The 25,384-nt window shown below is 41.7% G+C and overlaps 1 protein-coding gene across 1 annotated transcript in view; it reads left to right on the top strand.

The window, feature by feature from the left end:
* The window catches only part of LOC135468784 (uncharacterized), a 59,625-nt gene that overhangs the window by 31,345 nt on the left and 2,896 nt on the right, over positions 1-25,384 (top strand). The window contains exons 22-28 of the mRNA XM_064747206.1: positions 597-733; positions 6,972-7,192; positions 7,675-10,168; positions 10,582-10,706; positions 11,231-24,563; positions 24,841-24,916; positions 25,225-25,328. Of these exons, the coding sequence (XP_064603276.1) occupies positions 597-733; positions 6,972-7,192; positions 7,675-10,168; positions 10,582-10,706; positions 11,231-24,563; positions 24,841-24,916; positions 25,225-25,328 (16,490 nt within the window). The remainder of the gene's footprint in view (positions 1-596; positions 734-6,971; positions 7,193-7,674; positions 10,169-10,581; positions 10,707-11,230; positions 24,564-24,840; positions 24,917-25,224; positions 25,329-25,384) is intronic.

Here is a 25,384-nt window from a genome sequence, read left to right as displayed (position 1 = left end):
TGTGAGTTCAAGTCCAGCTCATGCTGGCTTCCTCTCCGGCCATATGTGGGAAGGTCTGCCAGCATCTTGCGGATGGTCATGGGTTTCCCCCGGGCTCTGCCCAGTTTCCACCCACCATAATGCTGGCTGCCGTCGTACAAGTGAAATATTCTTGAGTACGGCGTAAAACAGCAATCAAATAAATAAATAAAAACCCTATGAGTTGTCGGTACAAGTGAAATATTCTTCAGTACGGCGTAAAACAGCAATCAAATAAATAAATAAAAACCCCATGAGTTGTTGGTAACTTTTACTCCTAAAACCGTTTAGGCTGAGGAGTCGGTCTTGTCTGTTCCCATTTTTTGTGTTTACCATATCTGTGATCCTGTTGAAAGGAAGCCCATGGACTTTTGTTAAGGTGATGAATTTGACTATTGCCTTTTGGTCAGTGAAAATCTATACTTGCATCAATTAGCACATTAATTGCCATATGTCTTGACCTACTTGTATTTAAAAGAAATTCTTGAAGTTTAACTGAAATTTACAGCTGAATGGAATATGCTGTGTTTGCTGAATATGGAGTTGTTCTTCTTGTATTGTCTGCCTTGGTGTTTCAGACCCAGAGCCTTGTGGATGCTAGTGATATGTGTGACACAGGGATGGATGGTGCCAGCTCCCCAAACCTCACACTCCCAACAGAGGTTGCCTCCCCTGTCGCAGCTTCCCGACCTCAGATGAGAATGTTCACAGCAAGGTGAGTTCTCGTCTGTCGTGTGTTTGTACTGAAAATCCAGCTTTGAAAATACATTCATGTGGACGCAGCAGGTAAATGTATGATGAAGATAGTCCTCTATTTATCCCAATTTTCTACTATGGAATATCTCTGAAATAAAGTCCCTTAGAAAACAAATTTTTTCTTGGTAGTTAAAAAGCTGAGAGAAAAAGCAAAGGGTGTGATGTTGTCTTTATTATAAAGTTTATTCCTGAAGACTGTGCAAATATTTCCCTTGATTGTGTGATTTCGACAGTCTAACATATTACGAAAATATCCTTCTTGCAAAATTCAAAGAAAAGTAAACCAACTATACAATGAAGCAGAAAAGTATGCATTTTTCCATTGTACTCAGGCATAATGCTATGCATCTTGTTTACTTGTGTACTGTTCTAACACAGAGTGTGTGAAAACAGCTGGCAAGATATTTGTAAGGCTTTGCAAAATTCAGCATGGCACACAGAACATGTAAAACCTATATACTGTGAAGTACTTAATTTTCGCGTGGAACTAATTTTCGCAGATTTTCACGGTCAATAATTTATGGGGGGAAAAAATATCCAATATTGAAACGTATACTACAGGTAGTGGTAATAATTGCCAGGTTGATGGGAGTTGCGCTAAGAAAGCATGACAGGGCAGCTAAATTTTTTAACAGCAGGGAAGGGAAATTATGTTTTAAATATATTCAAACTCTGGTGCTAAGGCTTGGTGGGTATAAAACAAAGTGGGAGTTTATTCGTCTTTAGTTTGATCAGTCTTCGCTATGACCGTAAAGTAAAAGAAAAGTAGATACCAGCAGGTCCTTGCTTCTGATGAATGTCGCTCTGATACACGCTATCCCATTGGCTGTGGTCCAATGAACTTCTAAAAAACTGTGTAGTGTGTACAACAATACAATGGCCGTTCGACAGGTAGGGCAATGTTTGGTGTTTCTGACGTGCTACAGAGGATGATTAAAACTGGAAACAATGCAAAACTTACCATGTTGCTTGATAAAGAATGAGTGACTGGCCCCGATGATGGTGAATTCATATGTTTTGCATTGAACTGCTCAAAAGGTGATCGGTCACTCGGCCTTGTGTTTAAAAGTACTCATCTATGATTCAAAAAGAAGTGACATCTGTTTTAGTATTGCTCATGGTAGGTGCAAAAGTAATCTTCTTATGATATGATAATCCATCCCCCATTGTTTTAATCTCTGATCCAGATCACGAGGATTAGCGATACCGCAGAAAACAAAGGAGGATTAAAGCCACCCATGATGATACCTGTTTGACATGCCTGAATAATTTTGGCCATATTATATCTTAAGATTTTAACATTTGTTTTTCAGTATTCTCTTAAATGCGCAAAAATTAATTCCTGCGAACATATTTTTGGAGAAAATCCATGGAAATAAATTCCAGCGAATAATAAGTACTTTACAGTATTACCTTGAGGTTGGCAGTCCACCCTAGACAGAAGAGCATGTTTGATTTAACATGTATTTAAACATCCATCTCATTTTTGTACTCTAGTAACTCATTACTGACTACATCTGCATCATTCATCAATATGTGTGTGCTATGTTTGTGTGCATTGTGGACTTGTTTTATTCAACCTGCATACACTGTCTTTTTGTCTACAGTCCTAGCTCTAGTACTTCAGACATATGGTAAGTCTATGTGTTTGGTTATGGTGTACTCGGTGTTTAGATGTGTATTTGTGTAGGTGTATTAAGTGTTCAGCCTCGCAAACATGGATAGGACATTGTAGAAAAGTAATTCAAGGCAGATCTAGGACACCCATGTATAATTTTTCAAAAACACAATACAGTGGTGCAAAAAAAAGAAAAAAAAACAGACAGAAAACAGAATTATGTTTCAAGAACAAAGTTCACTATTACAAAGAAATTCTGACCACAAATTTTTAGAAGGTGAAGTTGATTTGTATAGTTGCTTTTCAGTGGTGTTGTCACTGTGGTAGGGTAAATACAAATGTAATTTTATAAACCCTGCATTTTGAGAGAAAGATGACACATTGGTAGCTGTTGGAATTAAAGTCGACAGTGGTTCTCATTAGACTTCCTTAAACTTTTTATTTAACATACGAACATGGTTTAGAATGTTTCACATTGAAAGATTAAACTAGCACATGAAAATGAAATTCTTTTGATGCTGATCTGTGAGATGTTTGAGTGTTGCTTCCCTCAAGAGAAGTAGCTGTACATGTAGGTATAGATGTAGTTTGGATCTGCCATTATGTATGGGTTAACTCTAATACTGACATGAAGGCAGAGGTCAGAAGGTGACAGTCATTAACTGTGCCATCAACACTGTGTGGTGTACATGTATAACACAAGCACTAACTCTCACCTTTTGTAGAGATTTATAGTGTGTTCACATACCTTTGAATTTCAGAGTTAATTGCACAAGATGTTGTTGATGTGCAGGTATGAAGGTGGTGGCAGATCAGCGGTGATGGCTGATAAAATAATAAAAACAACAGAAATACTGTATTGTTTTACTAAGTGCTTGTTAATTTCATGCAAATTATTACAACATTGACCTGTTCTAGCAAAGCTTTGTGCCAGGAGAGCTTTGCGCGAAACTTTAGCTATCTCGTAATCATCATGGTTTTTGAGGTAAAAATGACAATACATTTTTGTTCTGTAGAGACAAATCTGCTTGGTTGTTATTAAACATCTATTAATTATAACCTTGGGTACAGAATACAAATTTAACTACCAAACTTAAGGATTAAATTAATAAATGTTATTTGTAACAGGTACTTGTAACAACAACAGCTATTAAATTTGAGGCCCTGGCTATTTTCACCAGTACTAATACATGCTAATATATGTATTACTATATATCCTTCTCTGCATGAAAGGCAAGGCTCACTCCAGCCAGTTGTTCACTTTGAGTTTCATTGCCGATGGGATTTTGATGTCTGATGTTCCTTATTACTTGTGCATGACTTTCAGCTTTATCATCAATGTAATCATGTCCATAATGTAGCCTAAAGGCGATTAGACAGTTAGGAGTACGTGTTATTACATTAGTATGGACTCGCTCATGGCAAGGTGGTGTTGGTGAGGAAAATGAAAAGGTGTTGATGAATGTATGATAGTGCACAAGTTGCTGATTAGCACATATGGGAACATTCATGCCCTGATGGAAGAGGGAAGAAGAGGGGAGAGGGCAGGGGATAAATTATCATTCTGAACCATAATCCAAATAAAAGCCGTAGTTCCAACTGTTGTCTCTAGTGCCGTGCTCAGGTGACAAATACGTGATCCATGTTTACACACATAGCTCAGGGCCACTGATTGGAACTGTGCGCAGTCTGTAGGTTTGTCAATAACAAATGAAAATATTCATCTGTCGTGTTAGGAGACTTGTCATAGACTGGCACTCTGGGCTAGCCCTGCCGCCTTAGCCCATTATTACCAGAGCTTACAGTGAGAGGCTGTGAGCAGTGAGGGACCAGCACTGTTAAATATGTATAAAGGTGTGTTTGGCTGTGTCCCAATGCCAGATTAGAGTCGGCAGGCCAGCCCTCATATCACCCTATCTGTGCTGCCCAGGATGTACCCAGCAAGGAGGCGACAGGTGTGGAAGTCCGACCTACTCAATATTCATAATCTGTGTTTTAGTGGTCAGGAAAAGGATGAGAGAGAGGAGGAAGGGCTAAGAAAAACCAGGTAACCTTGTTAGGGCTTGGATAGTTGGCTTTAAATGACTAACCCTTTAGCTGTAATAATGTTATGGTATCTGAATAATTGTAGGTGTAGACAAGCCAGATAGTGGGTTTATATTGAGGCTTCATCTGCCAGGCCTTCCTGTGTTTACCTGATCCAGCAAGTTTTAGTTTGGTTTCAATTGACTTTTTTTCTCCCACTGATTTACACAATTTAGATTTATTGATAATACATGCTTTCTTAAGTCAGCGTTGCCCTTATTTCATCACTCAATTAAATGGTTGTAGGCAAAGGTTGCCATTTGCTGAAGAGGATAAACATCTACATGTGTGTAATTCCCAAAGTGTGTATTTTCATATGTTTTAATTGGAGTGCCTTAGGGTAAAGGTTACGATTATTTGTGTCCCAGATGTAAAGTTTGGCAGGGTTAATTGTGAACTGCCTTTCAGAAACCAGTCAGGTCAGTTGTGTAGAGTTCCATTCTACATAGTTCCACTGCAGAACTTGTGTCCATGCCAGTACAGTTGACATTGTGCCAAATGTCTTAAGCGCACTTACCTGTATATTGTATCACCCAGGTAGAAAAATCTACTGTGGCTGTTGTGCTGAGGTGAGAGGTTTGAAGTGATTAGTTTAGAAAGTACTGATGTTTCTTGTCAGAAGTATTTATCTGTGCCAAACATAGCCACCTGTAAGGAGAGGCTCTTCAATCTGCGGCACCAGCACACACCCACATCTTTATCATCAACCAAGTAGCAATAAAAGCTCACTCCCATTTTGTTATTTACCTACTTCAAAGGTTCTGATTGATTTCTGCTCAACAGGTCGCCTGATTTTTACATTCTTTGTGTTTACCTTTTCTACCAGGGTAAGGAAGGAAATAGAGCCGAACCAGGGCACTATAATTTTGATTTATTTTGAGATCCTGTTAGATGATGTAGGTTACACCAAACATTGTGTCATTTTTTGTGAGTTATGTCAAAATCTAAATTATTTAGAGTAAAAAATAAATGTCAAATTTCGTTTCATTGGATTTTTACAATTTATTTCTTCTGTACTGGGGTAGAGAAGTAGGGGGTAGAAATCAGAACGAAATCAGTATATATTTAGTATGATATTGCTTTTTATGTGACATGTATCTTGTAAGATGGCAGCTGTTATACCTGGGATTGAGTCTGTCATAGTTTTCAAGTTATGTGAAAATAAAAAGTAAAAAATAAATGTTACTTTTTGTTCCATTGCAGTGTTTTAAGAAATGCTTGTATGCATGTTTTGATTTTTTATTATCCTGTCAAATTGTCTTTGATGGTAACATGTAAGATAGTTTTATGCCATTCAGACAGCTGCATGTCTGGGCATGAGGCAGATTGAATGGCCTGGGTGCATGTGTAATGACTGATAGTGTGTGGTATATACAATACATAGCTCATAGTTAGCATGCATGGGTAGGTCTGCTGTACAGTAGAACAGCTATTATCTGTCAGTTGGATTCCCTGAACTGACTTTTGTCTTGCCAGTTTTAAAATTGGACTGTGAGAAGAGCGAAAGAAATACAACAAACTTTTATACATGTACATGTATTCTACATTTATTACAGTATATAAAGGTAGAGAGAAGACTGATGCTTGATCCAAATCTGTTTGAGAGTATTTTTCGGTTTAATAGTTTGTAGCTTTTATGTATAATGTGTTTATATCGGTGACAGTCGGGCACAGAGGATTCATCAATATTTTAATACTCTTAGATCATACATTTTAAGTGCATATCAATTCAGATTTTTTATTATACTTTATTAAACTAAAATGCACTAGAATTTGACATTCTTTTTGAAATGTCCATCAGATCTATACATGATAAAATTTAACTATGTAAATTATCAGAAGATTTAATAATTGGTGCTGTTGATACATGTGTGTTTGTTTTTGAATTTCATTGAATGTTGATGTTTTCAGTGTGACTTTTACATCAGGCATCTAGTTTTTGTTGTACATTGGTGCCCAGATTGTAGGTTGTTATTTTTGACCTGTTTGTCAAATTTCCACATTCTCACCGAGGACCTTCTCATTGCTAATGTTTCTTATTAAGTCACGTTAAATGTACTATGTTTTATACCCTTTTATTTTTTTCTATTTATTTTATGAGGTCTAAAATGTGGATGTTGTTTGGTTTGATTGATACATGTAACAGCATTTTATTCAGGCCATGTAAGCTTTCTTCTTTAGTTTCTTCTGGCTTTTGAATGGAAATGCAATACCTAGTATACATGCACTGTGATGTTTGTTGTTCAGTTTCTCACATAAAGAGAACCTATGTAGCACACTATAGGACATGCAGGTGCGGACTGAAAACTAAAAATTAACTTGAAATGGCTTTACCAAGATTTTTTGCAGCATTTTTAAATGATCCATGTTTTTTATGTTTTCCATTTTTTCATATTTGTGATAATGCACATCCATCTATGACCATGCCATTTCAACTCAAAAATTTATCCTTGAATGGGAGAGATGATGATGTTATCCTGACTGTTTATTACAGGCGAGAGCTGGAAGAGGTGCGTGAGGCACAGAGACAGACGGAGGCCACATATCATGAGAAGGAAGACACGGTGTTCCGGGTGCATGAAGAGCATCGTGCAGAGATTGAGCAGCAGAAGGCCAGACTGGCATTGCTGATTGAGGAGGCACAGGCAGATCGTGCACGAGCTGAAGAGGAGATGATAGTCGCACGACAACGGCTGGAGGATGAGCGAGAGGAACGTAAGTTAAGAGATGTCTGTAGTATTTGTGTTAGAAGGTCAGGTAGGAAGGGTTTTCCTCTGTGACTAACATCATCATGATCTTGTGAGGAGGTATCAGAAATGTAGCGAATTTTGATTCCCAGAATAATATATGGAAGCATAGTCTCAACTTTCAGCACTTACAGAACTTCATTATGTGATGAATTCTGGGTTTGTGTATCAGATATTCTATCCATGTCACTAGATCTCCAGTAAATGAAAGAGCTTTTATTGCATAAGATCAAAGAAGTAAAGCCCTCAGTGTGAGTGCCTGGGAGAGGACTAAATCTCGCAACATTCTGTATGTGTAATACAAAGATACAAAAGTGTTCTGTCATTGCACTTCATGGGTGCTTGTGTGAATGGTGCGCTTAGTATTAACAAATACTTCTGTAAAGGTAGCTGTAATTTAAAAGAGGTTAAATGAAAACATGTTTTCTAATATGCCTGTTGTGATTTCAGATGCTACAATGTTGGCAATAGAACTTACCAAGCTGGCAGAAATTCGAGAAAAACAGAAGCTTCAGCGGGGAGTGGGCAATCAGTCTGAATCTTACTTAGAGGGTGATAATGATGACACAGAAACAGATGTCCCTGGAGATTTAGTCAGCCCAACTGTGTGTCCGGAAGGGAAAGCCCTCAGAGTGAGAAAGACTTCCATAGAAGGAAAAATTAAGGATTTGGCCCAGGTTGAAATGATGCAGAAATGGTCAGAGCGTGAGACGGAAGTGGGCCTGGCCAGGCAAGAAGAGGAACTAGAGGACCAGTTTGAACACACCCAGGAACAAATCCTCCTTCATCAACAAAAGATCCAAGAGATAGAGGATCGCTACAAAGCCACAGATGCTTCTCACTATGAAGAAATAGCTGCACAAGTCAAGGAACTAAATGCTCTTCAAAGAAAAGAGGAGCAATTGGAAATGTACCTCGAGGAAAAACAGGATTTGCTGAAGGTGGAGGAGTTCAAACCCCAGCCTTTGAGAGGAGCTTGTAGTGCTGAGCTGTTGACAGAAGTGGAAACAGCTGAAATATTTGCTCAGAAGTTCTCTGGAAGACGCGGAAGTGATGGAGATCTTCCGGCTAGGGGATATATGTTTGCTGCAGACAGCTCGTGCTCCCTGAATACTACCTCAAAGGAATCATCTGATGGTTCTCACAGTTTACATAGTGCACAGTCAGCATCAAATATGTCGCTGGATTCCCTGAGTGAAACTCAGTTAGCTGATAAATCTAAAGACATCGGCTCCAAGAAAATATCCCACCGTGCTCAGTGTGTCACTGATAGGTTGTATAAGGCTCCCCCCAACAAACCACGGAAACAGGCAACTAAGGAAAGCCAATTAGCCAACTCTACTGACAGGGGTACTAAATCTTCAAACTCAGGAAGCCGTGATTTGAAAACCAAAAAACCGCCAGTAGAAAAATACAGTCATTCAAGGCATAAATTGGGGCTCAAAGGTCACCACATACAGCAGAAAACGAACCAGCGTAAAAAAGGAACAAACACACAGTCCTCTGAGAAATCAACACAGCCCAAATCTAGTATTTCGCCTAAGAAAGCAGCCCTACCAGGTGTAACTAAAAAAGGCATTCCAGTGAAAGCTTTTGAAGCATTTAATCCTTCACAAGGCTCTGACCAGTCTCACAGCATAACTGACAGTGGACAGCTTTACAGAGCCCCGTTCAGACCAGGGTTTTGCTTAAGGCAAGTCTCCAGTGCATCCAGTCTGGCCAGTGTACCTGAGGATGAGCGAGAGGAGACAGAACTGGACGATACTGTCACTCAGTCCGAGACTGACATCACATCTGGTGTGGTTCTCCGGAAGAGAAGTCGTCGCCTTGGTCGTGATGAGGAATACAAAAGGCATTCTGCTCCTGTAGGAGATAAATTAGCATCCTACAGTAACATCATGACACCTGGACTCCCTTTGCAGCAGTCAAAGATGAGTTTGGCGGGAGATAACCATGCCAAACAGTTTGTTGCGAAAAAGGGACCTTCAGACTTGGTATGGAAAAGTCATGTCAGAAGGAGAAGCCCTCAAAATGTGTCTGATCCTGATCTCAATAAATACACTTCCAGCTCTGCCAGCAGATCTGAATCAGAGGAGGAGTTCTTCAGTGCTGGAGGTAGTTCTAGTAGTATTCCTGTAATAGTAATTACAGATAACAGTGACAATGAAATGAGGCTTTCAACATCACCAGAATGTACATTCCAAGACAGTGCTCAGATGGAGGGGATTTTGGATAACACTGATGTGTCTATGAACAGTTCCACAGTCACCATTGCCAGCACTGTCATTGAAAACCCAGATTATTTCTCTAGCTCTGATGACAGCATATCTGCTTGTGGCCAGGATACTCCAGCTCTTGACCCTGTGGAAGGTGAATCTCCAGTCAGAGCAGGCTCCAAAAGAGAAAATGTTCACATTCCAGATAATCAACAGCTGATTGAAGTGAAACGTCAGAAACAAAGTTCAGCATGTGAAAATGTCAGCACGACTGTCCATCTAAGTGCCTTCCCTGAAGACTCAAATGTAACGGATCCTAAGCTGAACCATTCTTCACCTGCTGTTGAGGATCTGAGTTTTTCAGGGGACTCTTTGGAAGGACAGGAATCTGACCAACAACCATCACAATACTTGGACTTGGAAGAGGCTAACTTTGAAGATTCTCTGGAACTTCTACGCCAGCCTGCTTCTGGTGTGGAAATGATGGAGACTTCAAACAATGTTGCACTGCCATCAGAAGCCAGCTTGCAGCCAGTACAATGCCATTTGTCATCTTCAGAAAACAATTTAGAACATGCTGATCCTAGTACTGACCAGACTGTTTGTACTGAAACCATGAAACCTGAACAGGAAGACAACAGTAACAGTGATTTTTCCATGGATTCCATCCAAGATGCCAAGGAAAAACTAGAAACCCTCCAAGAAGTATTGCAGCAACTTAAGCCCAAGTAAGAAACAGAAATTTGATAGAATAGCATTTATTTGAATTTATGAAAATGATTTCATTTAGCTTTGTAAACAGCATGTACATACGTAGGACGGTCTTCCAGCTACCTGTGGATGGTTGTGGGTCTCCCCTAGGTTCTGCCTGGTATCCTCCTACCATAATGCTGGTCACTGTCATATAAGTAAAATATTTTTGAGTTTTCCACATAATATTGAAAATGACTATCTGAACATTGATAATCTGGTGACTTCCCCTGGGTTCTGCCCAGTTACACCCCCACCCCCCGCCATCCCCCTTCCGACCAACATTTTCATACTGGCCACTCCTATCAAATAAATAAATAATCAAGATGACAGGAATAATAAGTAGGTTATTCATAGAAACTTAAAATACCAATCACTGTTTTATTTCCAGGTCTTCCTCTAAGTCCAGCTCAGGATCTAGTGGACGGCGTACAAGACAGAGAGCTCACTTTAGACATCACACCAGTTTAGAGTCAGACTGCTCAGAGCATTTCTCAGATGACTCCTTAGGATCAGGTAATTTGTTTTTTCCCTAGCGGAGTGTCCTTCATTGGCTTTTTCAGACTGTTTTATGATAATTTTGTCTTATCTTTAAGATAATATTTACATTAGAGAATATTGAGGTTTTCTGGAGAGGTATTCTGGAGACTCAGGTTCACTACACTCATGGTACATATATGTTGTATTGTGGCAGTTCCATATGTGACACGTTAGATGGAAGAAAATAACAAAGCAAAAATATACAAATGTGACTTGTTCAGTTCTATTACCCTGGTTTATAATGTGTGTGACCAATGGCCAGCTACCACACTGTGGTCTCTGCCCTGGAGTTTCTCTGTAGGTTGCAGTCTTAATTTTAATAATAACTACACATATAATGTTACTGTCAGATAGTTTTCTAAAACTGTGCTAAATTCAACATTTGTGTTCTGATATTCACATCACATAGGTATTGTCTTCTTGCTTGCTTTGGCTGTAGTTTTGTCACTAGCTTTTGTAAGTAAAGTCAAGACCTTTCACAGATTGTCATATTGTTGCAGAGCCTTGTTCTAAGCCGTCTTCCAGACCAGGGTCTGCATCCAAACGTCGTCGACGTCCCCAGACCAAAGCCCAAGATACACCTGTGAAGAAGAGTAAAGCGATGAGCTCTGAGGAGTATGTCACATCTGACAGTGACGGTGTTTACTCAGATGATTCTCTCACCTACTCAGACAACAGAATCCTGAGCAATCCAGACATGAGCACGGTGGTCACCTCAGAGAGTGCTGTCCAGGAGATAGCCACTATTGCCAATTCTATACAACACCTCACTCATGCTCTAAACTCCAGAAGATCAAGTATGGACAGAAGCGGAGATCGGGCTGATTCTGTGCCCAAAAATAACATCAGCTCACAAGAGAAAGTTTTACCTCCAATGACAAGCTGGTCAAGTTCTCCAGAAATCCATAAGCCATCCTTCCGAGATTCTGCATCAGTGAGGGGAAAATCTGAACCACCTGATGGTCAATCCAGCCTACTCAAATCAAAACTGAGTCGTTTATCTCGATCTGTGACAAACGTGATGACATTTGACGGTCACACAGATGACAATGATGGAGGTAGCAGAGCTGCTGAGGATAAGAAATACAACTTTGTGATTCATAGAGATGAACTTAATGTTGTGTACAATGTTCAAAGGACTGAGTACAACACAGCTGGTTTACGGCCAGTTGAATACACCGTTCCAAAAAAGGCCGTGGTTTATACTGTTGACAACAGCTTACATGATTTCCCAGAATCTATAGATATCACCCTGACAGAGACAAGTCGTACCCATAGAGAGGACAAGATACACACCACTCACACAGAGCAGGTGCTCTTTAAGATGCCTGATAATCACACCTCTGGCGACGCCCATGTTACAGAACATGGTTACCTATCATCTTATAACTCTCATTACAGTCAAGTCAGTGATGGAGGAAATGTTAGCAGAGAAAGTTCAGTTGAGAAAACATTTAAGGATGAGAATACCAACAGCTATATCAAATGTGACAAATCTTCCGGAGAAGGAGATATTACAAAGAACACTGAAAGTGAACCACTGCCCGCTTCTCTCGCTGAATCAGTTAAACACACCATGGAAACTCTCTCCAGAGATAAAAGAACATCCAACAAAGAGCAAGACAGTGGACTGAGCATACAATCAGCAGAAGTCAGTGGGACATCTACTCCTGATATCATTCAAGGACATCCATCTGTGCATGGGTTAGACCCAGAATGTTCTGAGGAAGGGGATATGAATGTCAGTGTGATTCCAAAGGGAGGAGAAGCAGAATTATCCGGAATGACAATGCCAATGTTACTGGGTGAATCTGACCCTGAAGGTTCAGCCCATATTAAAGGCCTTGTGGAATTTGTCAACGCATTGCCAGAACCTGACGTCATTGTTAATCAAGTTGAAGATTCACACAGTTCTGAAAATCACACAAAGTCCTGTAACTCACAGTTGTACCTGCCAGTATTGATGGCAGATGAACCAAGTGAAAATAGTTACAGTGGAACAACAGACAGAAGTAAAGCACGACCTGTGATATATGTTGGTGGAGTGGACCCATCCAAGACCTCATCCAGCAGTTTGTCCCTAGACCAGTTAGTACAGAGTGGCAAACAAATTCTCATTCCAGTCAGTTCTAACCTGCTACAGACATCTTTATCTACAGACAGTGTCAGTCCTGTTCTACACAGCCTGTGTCATGCGGCTATTGGCACCACCTCTTCACCTGCAGCTGGCAAGAACAGTCTTCAATCAACACCTTCCATGAAGCCACTAGGCCTGACAGTCAACGAAAACATTACCAGACAACTTCAGTGGACAGACTCCAAACCAGAGTCCGCTGAAGAAGCCTCTGGGTACAGCTGTGATACCAGTGTGGATAGTCTTACCAAACATGAAACATCTGATGTGCCTTCCATTAACTATATGAAAGAAGATGAGGCTGTGTCAAGTGAACTCTGTGTTAACACTGACTTAACTGACAGTAAAGATATGAAAAATGTTAGCCCATCTATAGTGGTTGTGAATGGACAATCATATTTGAATTTCCGTCCTATAGACAGTTCACATGTGAAACATAGTGATAACACGGGTGCTGTACTCCAGATTGCTTCCACAGAGCTACACCAAACCCTGGAAAATATGGTAAAGGCGTTAAAGGCAGCTGAAAACCTGGCCTTCCCGCTGCCTGAAAAGAGTTCACGATATAGTAAAACATCTTTTAACTCAGATCACACAGAACCAATTTCCTTGTCTCAGCAAGCAGATACAAAAGATCATGTAAACCTTGTGTGTAAAGCAGATGTTTCTGGGGATGTGATTGACTCCTCAGCACACAGAAGCTCTAAGAGATCGCCTGATGGAACTACTGCCTTCGAGCACCAGATGGAAAATATTTTTGGTTCGCAACTGGTGTACATTGATGGACTGCCATACATTCAGATAGAAAGAGTAGAACATGTGCCAGAACGTGCATGTTTCCAGCCTAAGGCACAAGTTCAGATAACAAAAGTACAGATATCTGAAAGGCAGAGCATTCCAATGCACACAACATTAGCTTGTGGCAGTTTTCCTGAGTCTCAGGCAGAGAATGGTGTCAAGATGTGGACAGAAACTTGTAACCAAACAGAAACCTCTATTACAGAGGTCTTACAAGATGAAGACATCAACAAGCCAAGCTCACAAAGTCACGGAAAAGCAGAAGAATTGTGCGCTGATACTGAATTCAGAGCGAGTAAGACAGATAGTACCCAAGATACGATTGGTAATGAGGCCAAGCAGAGTGAGGATACAGACAACACTAATGAATCACAGATGTACAAAGAGACATGTCCACAACCCAAAAATGAATCCAAGCCAATTGAGATTATAGTTAAAAACAAAGAGGATTCTCCATCTTCAATAGGACCGGTGATTTCTGAAAGAAAGAAAGATGTTGTTTTGAAGGTGAAGGGTAATGATGATATTGTATTAACCACTGAAGTTCCCATAGCAGCATCTGTGGACCACCAAATGGTACGAAGGGAACTGGAGAAGAGAATTGCCAAGCTGGAAAAGCATGTGGGTCGAGTGAGTGACTCTGCCATCAGCTCGGACTACACTGATGGAGAAACCACAGTTCTGTCACCAAAAAGCAGTAGGACGTTTGACACTGAGAGAAATGTAGCATCATTGAAGAAAGTATTATTCCCGCACGACCTTGCTCAGCTCTCAGTCCCAGACACCTACACTGTTCAGGTTGGGCTAGAAAGGACAGAAGGACAGTCAGTTAAAAACCTGTCCAGTAGGCCAGAACCAGACTCTAGTAAGTCAAGATCAGATACTGCGTTGGGCATGGTGGGTGAAACAAAAAGTTTGTATCCCCTTAAAACTGATCTGAATTCAGAAGAAATTGACGCCGATGCTGATTACCTTGTCAGCTTTAAAGAGAGAAGTAGAGGTCCTCTGTCACCCACAACTCCAGATTCAGCTCTGGGATCTTCAGTTTTCCAGTCTGAAGAATCAGGTAACTCAAACCTGGGTAGTACCTTTTCTGGGTGTGGCAGATTGTTTGACAGCTTACCTATTCCATTAGATGAAAGTCTGCCCCTTAATAAGTCTGACGAATCCAGACGGAGTAACCCACAGCAGAAAGGTGTAGAACTTCAGAGCAACCCTCCTGTGCAGAAAGTAGGCCTCCAACCCATGTTTAAAGCCATGTTTCATCCATGCAGGTCTGATCAGAATCTGACACCAGCAACTGAAACATCCTGTAGAGTGGTGAAAGGAGCTGGAGATCAACAAGAAAGTAGTCATGGGGCCAGTTTTGAACGTTCAAAGAATAACCAATCAGTGCAGAACAACTTTATCCCAAATGGTGATTCTTGTAGAAAGAAGGAAAGGTCTTCTGGATTGAAGAAGGAAGGACATGTTAAACAAAGATTCACAGGGCCTCATAGACAAAAACATCCATACACCAAGTCCATGAGAGACACCCCAACTAGTGATGATAAAGTTGAAAATCGAAGATCAAGGCATAAATCCTATTTGGGAGTAGAGATAGATAGTATATGTAATCTCCCTAAAGACGAGGATGCCATGAAGAGTGGGCAAATGGATGGGGATTGTGGAGAACTGTCCATTTCAGGTGTCAACTCTTGCAGTACTTTCATACCTGACACCAACAGTCATTCAAATGGACAACTGACAATGAACAGGTTATTCACAGTGTTTTCATCAGCAGAAGAAGCTTCATCTCAGTCTAGTGAATCAGATGATGACAGAGATGTTGAGTCTTCAGGCACTTACCAAGCTTTGCCAAAACCGAGAATTCAATGTTTGTCTTCTGATGAACTTACGAATACAGCATTAAATCCCTCTACTGAGGAATTAGTATCAGATGGCAATTACATTGTGAAAAAACATCTCAGACAAGAAAACAAAGGAAACAAACCAAACCTGGTTCTTAGCACAAAATCTGAGGAAAGTAAGCACAGTGGTACAACTGGACAAACTGTTTACATCATCCCTGAGGATGGTTCTGTTCTCAGGTCATTACAGTTATTCATGGAGCAAGGAGATCAAGCCTTATCCTCAAGTGTAGGAACAGCGCAGAGGACTGAATCATTCCCACAGAGTAGTCTTCTGACAACATCAGCTCCTGTGAACATGTTTCAAGAGTCAAGCTCGTCAAATGTCAGATCCCATGGCACAGAGAATGTGGCACTGAACAACAGTGATCTTACAAGGCAACAGAGGAATAAGGATAGAAGTACACCAGGATTTTCCAATACTGATATCCAAGGAATAAATTATGAAGAAGGATCTGTGCTTCAGTCACTGAGGGACTTCATGGATTCTGGATGTGAGGGTCAGCTTCATGATGGTCTCTGTGAAAGTCCATTCAAGAGAAAGGGTATTATTAGAGGACAAGTTGAGGCTGAAAATACTCAGTCTGGAGTGGGTCTTGAACAACCAGCAAATGACTTGAGAACCTCGTACCAAATTCATGGGCTCGGCACATCTGTAGGTCTTCCTCAGTACATGCCACAATATCACAAAGACATTGTTGATGCATCAGAAGTACCAGATAAAACAGATAGTGTCGCCAGTGGCTCGTTTTCAGCAGAAAAGCAAGATCTTATTACCTGTGGCATCGTCTTTCCTAGAGACTCCATGCAACTTGTACGACAAAACTCACTTGGTGCTGTTGGATATACACCACAGATCTCATCTAGAGCCAGTGATGTTAACATTGGTTCAAGGGCTTTAACAGAACAAGATCATGTTACTCATGGCCTTGGCTTGCCACAAAGCTTCTCACCATATGTACCACAGAGCTCACCTAGTATTACTGGATATGCCTCAGCAATACCATATAGAACTGATGTCACCAGTGGTTCATTGGCTACACCAAAACAGGATAATCTTACAAGTGGCCTCAACTTGCAGCGGGACTCCACACAATATTTACCACAAAGCTCACCTGATTTTATTGGATATACCTGGCCAATACCATATAGAACTGATGTCATCGGTGGTTCATTGGCTACACCAAAAGAGGATAATCTTACAAGTGGCTTCAACTTGCAGCGGGACTCCACACAATATTTACCACAAAGCTCACCTGATTTTATTGGATATACCTGGCCAATACCATATAGAACTGATGTCATCGGTGGTTCATTGGAGGATGGCATTACACATGGCCTCAGGTCGACTACAGGACGTACACCTGTACCACAAAACTCACTTGGTGTTGTTGGACATACCTCACAAATGTCATATGGCACTGACCATGTCAGAAGCAGTTCTAGGGTTTCACCGGAAGAGCAGGATCGTTTTACCCAACATGCACAAGAAAGGTCATATGGTATCATTGATAATACTCCCAGCTTACCATTCACAACTGTTGATGTTGCAAGGAGCCAGTGGGTTTCAACAGAACAACAGAATGAGTCTGGAGGCTCCTTCCGACATGTGCCTGAAGTCACATCAGGTAGTGTTCAGAATACCCATGAATCACCAAATAAAACTGTTAATGCTGGTAGGAGCCCATGGTATTTAACAGAACAGCATGATTATCAGTCTTCCCAGGGCATTACTCAAAATCCACAGACTTACAATAATTTTCCTCAAGTTAAAGACAATTATACAGAACTTAAGCCCATCACGTTGACTCAATCTGATTTAAATGAAACAACTGGAGTTGACAGCAAACCAGTACCAGCCAAGCACAATACTGCCAGCGCTAGGCCATTGAGCAAATCACCAAGCAGGCGTCCAGGAAAGACGAGTTATAGAAAAGCATCGAACTACGACTCTAGCTCCAGTGACTCTGAGCTTGAAAATATCAGGTTTCAACTGCCACATCACAATTTCAGTTACCATGATTCAGACTCTGATCCTGATTTAGATCGTGTGGATCAGGCGATCAAAGTGGCCATGATTTTAGCAGGAAATGAGTATGCTGGAAGACAGTCCTCAAGTCTCATTCGCATGACATCCCCTCGTTTGTTGCGCAGTCCACCGACAGGTTTACTTCAGCTTGTTCCCTTATTTGATGTAAGGTACCAGCAGAACCACTCACCACCCTTGCCTCAGAGCACGTATTTGAGTGAAGATGAAAACACAATCAAGGTTGTGCCAACATCCCAAGTGCCAAATGACCAAAACCTTGATCAGGACTGGATTTTAAGACATAGAAGCCAAGGAGATATGGAGCCTTGGCAAACATTCAGTGGCCAAGTTGTGTCTCAGAAAGTGAACGGCAAAGTTTCTGTTAATTCAGCTCTCTCCCATTCAGCTGGGAAAAATGTTGATGGCAGATTTCACCAGCCTGCAGTCACAAACAAAACAACAGCATCTGGGGTGAAAAAAGATGCATTACCAACACCAGACAATATGTATGATGGTCAAGCTCATGATGCAGACTGGATCAACAGGAACAGGTCACAAGCAGACACTTTGGATAGCTGGAATACTGTAAGTTCTCAGTCTTTCTCACCAACTGTGTCTGGCCGAACTGGTGTAAGCAGTAATGCAACAGGACATTTACCAAACGAGCGGAAAATTAATGAAGGACATTTGCACAACAGCTCAACTCATCCTGATGGTGCTAGTTTGATGAATCCACAAGGAATTTCTGGCGATGTCCCTGGATATGGCATTCAACCAGGCACGACCAAGTTATCTGCTGCTAACGAAATTCAAGCTGACAAAGATTTTGATGCTAGATATCACCAGCCTATAGTTCAAAACAAAGAAACCGTTGGGGGACAAAAAGAATATCCATTATCTAGACCAGACACAAGATATAAAGATCAGAGAGAGGATGCAGCCTGGATCAACCAAAACAGGTCACAAGTAGAAATTCACGACAGTTGGAATACATTAAGTTCTATGCCCATTTCACAATCTGTGTCTGGCAGAACTGGAATCAGTGTAGGTTCTGTAGGTCATTTTCCTGGGGAACAGAACATTCAGGAAGAAAGAAATGCACCTAGCAGGTCAACTGATTATTCGCAAGGACATCCTTTTAAACAAGATGGATATATTGATCAAAGTGAAGACTCTGATTGGATCAACAGAAATCGACCACAAGCACCCATTCCTGACAGCTGGAACACCAAAAGTTCTCAGCCTATTTCACATATACTGTTAGGTGGAACTACAGTTGACTCCACAAGGATGGGTCCACAAGGAAATAGTATACAGATACCTGGTTACAGCTCCCTAGATGAATCCCATAGAATGGGAGTAAATTCCAGTTCAGTGAACCCGTGTGACGAGAGCAAAACTGTACCAGACATAGAGCAACACGACAAAAAAGATTATTACCCCAATGGTGATTCAAGACATTTACAAGGACCCTGTAATGATCAAGTTGAAGACGCTGACTGGATTAACCGAAACAGACCAGAAAGAGAGATTCCTGGAAGTTGGGTCACTCATAGTTCCCAGCCCATCTCACAGACAATTGTGGGAAGGACTGGAGTTGGCCAAAGTTCAAATGACCCATATGTCAGCAGCAAACCTATCCCTCAGGGAGGAGATAAAAGATTGAAAAGTTTTAAAGCTAATCAGAACAATTATGTGCATGGCGGAAGCAATCACAGCCAGCTGCCTTGTGCCAGAGGTGTGGAGTATGACACTCCTGGGAAGGATCATGCTCAGATTGCAGAATTCAGACCTCGGGATATGGCTGTTGCTGACTGGTACACTCCAAGATCCATGACTTTATCTGAATCTGAAGCAAAGGCAGTCCGATTTTCCAATGCTGACAAAGGAGATAGCAGTGCAGATAATGAATCTGGTGATTATGTTTTAGATAGCTTACCACACTCCAGACACATTCACCCTATCAAAGACAATGGATTACAGGATGGGAGTACAGGGTTCGGTTCAAGTCGGCAAGATCCAGATAAAGATGAATATCACATGGGTTCATTCAGCAACCAAGACTCTGACCGGGAATGGGTGTCAAGGCATCGTGCTCCAAGAGATCTTCCAGAAGACTGGACGACATCAAGTTCACAGCTGCTCTCTCAAGAAGTGTTAGGCAGGACTGGTGTTGTAGCTGACAGTTCAGGCATAGGCGGTGATCTGGAAGGTATCCCAGTGACTATCTCCACAGTGCCTGAAGTTTCCAATGTTTCCAAAGGAGGTCCCAGTATTTTTAATAGCTTTGATGGTCATGTTTTGGATAATTTACCAGGCACAAGTCAAATGTGCCCATTGAAAGACCAAGAGCTGCAGGATGAGCATGCACAATTTGATCAAAGTCAGCAAGGCCCAGATAAAGATCAGCAAGGCCCAGATAAAGATGAATATCAGACGGATTCATCAAACCACCAAGACTCTGACCGGGAATGGGTGTCGATGCATCGTGCTCCAAGAGATCTCCCAGAAAACTGGACAACATCAAGTTCACAGCTGCTCTCTCAAAAAGTGTTAGGCAGAACTGGGGTTGTCGCTGAAAGTTCAGACATAGACAGTGACCTTGAAGGTTTGCCTGTGACAGACAGTGCAAATTATCTTAATGGAGGCCACGATGATGGTAGGACGTCAGGACATAAGAGGTCATCACTAGCATCAGAAGATGAGTTGACAGATTCAGATGCACAAGGAAAAGACAAAGACTGGATAGCTCGAAATAGGGTCTCTAGAGACAGTGCTGAACCATGGATAACAAACAGCTCCCATCTGATTGGGCAAAATGTGACAGGGAGAAGTGGTGTTGTTCCAGAGTACAATGATGATACCATGCAAGAAGAGAAACATCATCAACTTAATACTGAAAACACAGGGGTAGAAACACCAGCTAGTACCTCATCTGATGAAGGTATAGGAAAAAGCTGCCAGCTTCTAGACCATAACTGGATTTTGAATAATCGACATCCTGGTGAATTTTCACCAGCTTGGAGGGCAGATTCCAGTCTCATGTCCTCGTGTGTCAACAATGTTATAACTCACCCATCAGTGGTTGACACTGACAATATGGTCAAACCAGAAAGTGTGACGGAGCTGGATCTTTCACCTAGAGGGACTAAAGCTGATAGTTTGACTGAATCCAGCAGTACCTTGGACTTGGATGGCCAACTCTCTGACCAGGACTGGGTAAACAGAAACCGTAAGGTGACTGAGTTTCCTGATGACTGGGCAACCCACAGCTCTCAGCTTCTTGATCAGACAGTGATTGGTCGGACAGGAGTCACTGTTGAACCTGAATCTGATTCATCTGGTGCTGAGGACTTAGGTTATAGAGTAAGAGGAAGATCTCTCTCTGTAGCTACATCAGACACAGATAGACATCAAGTAAATCTGCCCGAAAGATCACAGTCTGTAGACGATGGAGATTACATAAAAGATTCTGATGGCAGAGCCTTATCCAATGATAGTATTACTTGGGTGTTCATTGGACCAGCTGAACAGCACAATAGGAGTGTCCAAACAGAAGGAAGCTATCACGATGATTCTGAAATGGCTTCTGCTGACGATGAATCAGAATCTGGTGATCCACCCCTGAGACATAAGTATGGAATTGATGACTCTATGTTACCACTTTCTGAGAGGACCGTTTCTGATGACAATTTACCGAAGTATTCCAGAGAAGATGTGAGGCGACCACACTCTTCATGTGGTATTTTAAGAAACACAATGAAGTCACCTTCGCCAGAAATAGAAAACATCTTCCCCAGCAAGCCTCCAGAGGAAGATTACTCACCGACAATTGAAGAACAGTTGTGCTATAGTACAGCTGTTGATGACCATGATGAGGTCAGAGTTGTGACTCGTGGAGTATCTCCAAGCAAGCTGAGTAAATCAGGACGCAGGCATTCTGCTTTCTTGATGGAAGACATTCCTGCAGTCTCTGAGCCTGTTGAGAGCAAAGAACACATCACACCCTCCCACCATCAGAACCAGAACATATCCAGTTCTCTAGAATTTCATGCTACTTTGCCAAAGATGGATCGAAGCACATCCACACACAGGAAGAAGAGATCAAAGTTGGTTTCCAGAGGGATTCAGTCTGAATCTTTTGAAGAGGATACAAAGGAGAGTAGTCCAGTTAAAGAATACACTATTTCAGATACTCAGACGGAGGAATCTGACTGGAGGGGATTGTCAGATTTAATGCTGGAAACTAACAGCCTGCTGAGAAATCTTAGTGAAAGAATCCCAGATCATGAATCTCCCATTACACCCAAAGATGCAGCACAGGTGGAAAGTCTGTCTAAAACGGTCAAGATCAAAGATACTTCAATACAAACAAGTGACACTGAGGATCACTCTGATAAAGTAGATTCAATGGTATCATCGGTTGATTCCACAACACAGACTGTTTTGAATGAATCAACCCAGACAGACACTGTGGCGTCCGTTCTCTCAGGTACCCAAACCGTGGGAACTGAAATTGCGAACACAGCAGTACAGACACAAGCAGAAGCAGCCAGAGAACCAGAACAGTCAAAACTTGATTTCACTATTGACATGTCTGTTCAGACTGATGAAGGAGTAGATCTTTTCTCACCAAACTCCTCCTTTAATCTCACCGGCTCATTGTTGTCAAGTGAGTTTATAGTGGATGACATTCCTGATCTGGACATCAGCACCGATATTCAGAGTTTGAGAGACGAGCATGACAGAATGATGAGTTTGCTGAGGAGAGCTAGATCTGCCAGAGAAGCTAGACAAGAGGCCCTGCGTAAAAGGCCTGCAAGAACACCTCTGCCTTTACTGGAAGAGGAGCAGCTCACACCACGTCCCTCTCCATCCCCACCAAGCTCCATGGATACTCCCATGCAATTGCCAGCAATCCCTACATTTTCACCATCCTCTCAAGTCTCCCAAACCAGAGCCTCCCAACTCCAAGGTGACACACCAAAGCCCAGGCACATTACTGTCATCAATAGTGTGGATAGGGACAGAGAAGTAAAGCTTGTTTTGAATATGGGGTGTGGTGAACCAGGAGCACCAATTGCTGAAATTGTGTTGAAAGATAACTCAAATGAGGCTCCCTCTTTTGTTGGAGACTCCTCACAGGGACTGGTAGCAACTCGAGTATGCAGGGATAAAACCTCATCAACAACTACATCAGTGACTACAGATGGGGAATCAATTGATGGGATGCCAGAGATAAATGTTGTTTCAAGACAGGTAGATCATAGGCCTGCTGTTAATGAAAGGGCAATATCAACTGACAGGATGCCAGAGATAAATGTTGTTTCAGGACAGGTAGATCATAGGCCTGCTGTTAATGAAAGGGCCATACCCATTAAAATTCAACACCTGGAAACAACATTTCCCTCTGGAGGAGGAAGTTCCCAAGCTCAAAATTTATCATTCTCAGAAAGCCATAAGGACAATGTTGACACCATCAAGAAGGCAGAGGAGTGCAGGTCTGTTAATGGAAGACATGGTTATGAGGACAGAGGTCATTCTCTGCCAAAGAAGGAATCGGACCAGAATCGTCCTGAAGTCAGACAACAGAGCTCTGAAGTCCACGTTTTGCATCCAAGTGAACCTGCAGTCAAGGTAAACACATACTCTGAGCAGAGGAAAAATAACAGAAATAAAAGCTCTGCACAAGGTCAGGATTTCATCACATCTCCACAGCGTAATCTAGTGAATGACAGCAATCAGGCACAACTGAAAAACTACAGCGAAGACCGGAGCATATCAACTGACAAATCAGTGAGACATATCCTAAACAGTTCTGATGAGTTCACCCAGACTGACTTTGACATTGTTAACGGTCACAAGGACACAAAGCCATTATCAGGGTCTCTACACAGTAAATGTGTCGAAGGTAGTGACACAGATCCAATCAGCATGCAAGATGAACTGGAGAGGCTTCAACAAGAACGAGTCGAAATCCTAGAACTTCTGTCTTTGAATTACCTGCCGTCCAGTTTGACCATTGAACTGTTAGAGGCGAAGCTGAATTATTGTATTGGACAGACGGACCTAATCTTGGCGTCTATTGAAGAAACTTGGGATGCTGATGGAGGAGATGGTGCAGCAGTGGCTGAATCAGAAAATCACCAACAGGATGTGATTACAGAAGATTACATCCTACGATACAAAGAGGACCTGGCCAAGTCCAAGAAGACTATTGCTAGTTGCATGGATAGGATGGAGAGAATACAGGGCAGAGGCCGAGGTCGAACAAGGACAAGGAACAGCGACATCACGCAGATGAGAAGAAAGGCAGAAATCGAAGCTTTCAAGCTGGAGCGAATGAGGGAGCAAAATGAGTTTGGAAGAACGCGTAGTTTGAGCCCCTACAAGCACTCCCAGGTAAAGTGCTCACCAAACACCACTTATCAGTCGGCAGATTTGGAGCTGGCTGCAGCATCTTCTGAGACCTCCCTCATCATGAGTCCAAGAGATCACAAAGATTATCTGGTGACCCTGCGTAAACAACTCGTGAGAGCTGTGGCAGAAGATGAGATGGAGAGGCAGGAAAGATCATTCTCTTCTGATACCCACTGGACTCCACGTTCTCTCAATTCCTCTTTCCGATCCTTCTCTTCTGGATTAGACTATTCCAGTAGCAGAGAAGTGAGTCCAGAATTCAGGATTTCAGATTATTTGTACAATTTTGATGTCCCAAGTGTTTCAAACGGCGTGTCCTTTAGTGCTAGGAGTAACAGAGAAATGTCTGCAACTGCAAATGCAGTAATGAAGCAAAGAGCTGAAGGTAAAATGATGGATCATCAACATCAGCACCTAGCTCATGACTCCGAGAAACTACTTGAAGAGTATCAAGAGATGAGGCTGCGAGCAAGCTCAGAGATATCCCAGGCCAGAGAGACACTGAAACCCAGGCCCAGGCCTCTATCGCCACACAATACACGGTAACTTCATACATTTTTCATTTTATGAAACACAGGACACCATATACTAGTGTTACACCAAATTTTAGTGTTAACTTCATACAGTTTGAAAAGCCATGGCTTTGTTTAATGAACCAGATGTTTTTTTTTTTTTCTTCTTAGAACTTGGTATTTGAGTTCATATATAATTGTTGCTTTGTAGGTACATGTAATTGTCCTTGCTGGGGTGGTAAGCTTTTCATTTTCGTATTGAAGTGAATTGCCTAAGAATTAATATAAGCTGATTTTTTCATTTCAGCTCATCTCGTCAGGCTGCCAGTTCCCATGTTACTCACCATGCTGAGACATCAGGCCCTCTGTCCATCTCTAGAAACGTAAGCTGGCGTACATTGTATAGACAAACTCCACGAGTATTGACTCCATTCTAGATTGAGAAGTAATTTGTAAGGATGTTGTTTAAAGTATAAATTTCCACCAGCGTTAAAGGATATAACCTTATGTGATAGTACGTGTATTTAAGATTAACAGTTAGTACACAAGTAGTCAAGTGTTTCTGGATGATTCTAATATCAAATAATACATTTTCCTGCATTTGACACCTTCAGATGTGTGCAGACTGTACTTGCTAACTGTGTAAATCTGCCCAGTTTGATTTGACCTTTGACCTGTGTGAATGTTTTAGGCTGTGGATGAGGAGCTGAAGAAGATGAGGCAGGCTTACAGTCAGCAATCCTCCCCCACCCTCCGATACCTGGACCGCAGGGACACCACATCATTAACACGCAGGTGAGACAATCTGTTCAGGTGTACTGGTCGTTCAGGGCATGTTAATTATCTCAGTG

The sequence above is a fragment of the Liolophura sinensis genome, chromosome 6 (assembly GCF_032854445.1).
Source record: "Liolophura sinensis isolate JHLJ2023 chromosome 6, CUHK_Ljap_v2, whole genome shotgun sequence".
NCBI lineage: Eukaryota > Metazoa > Mollusca > Polyplacophora > Chitonida > Chitonidae > Liolophura > Liolophura sinensis.
Note: the sequence above shows the minus strand (reverse complement) of the source record. Positions and strands in the feature narration are given on the sequence as shown.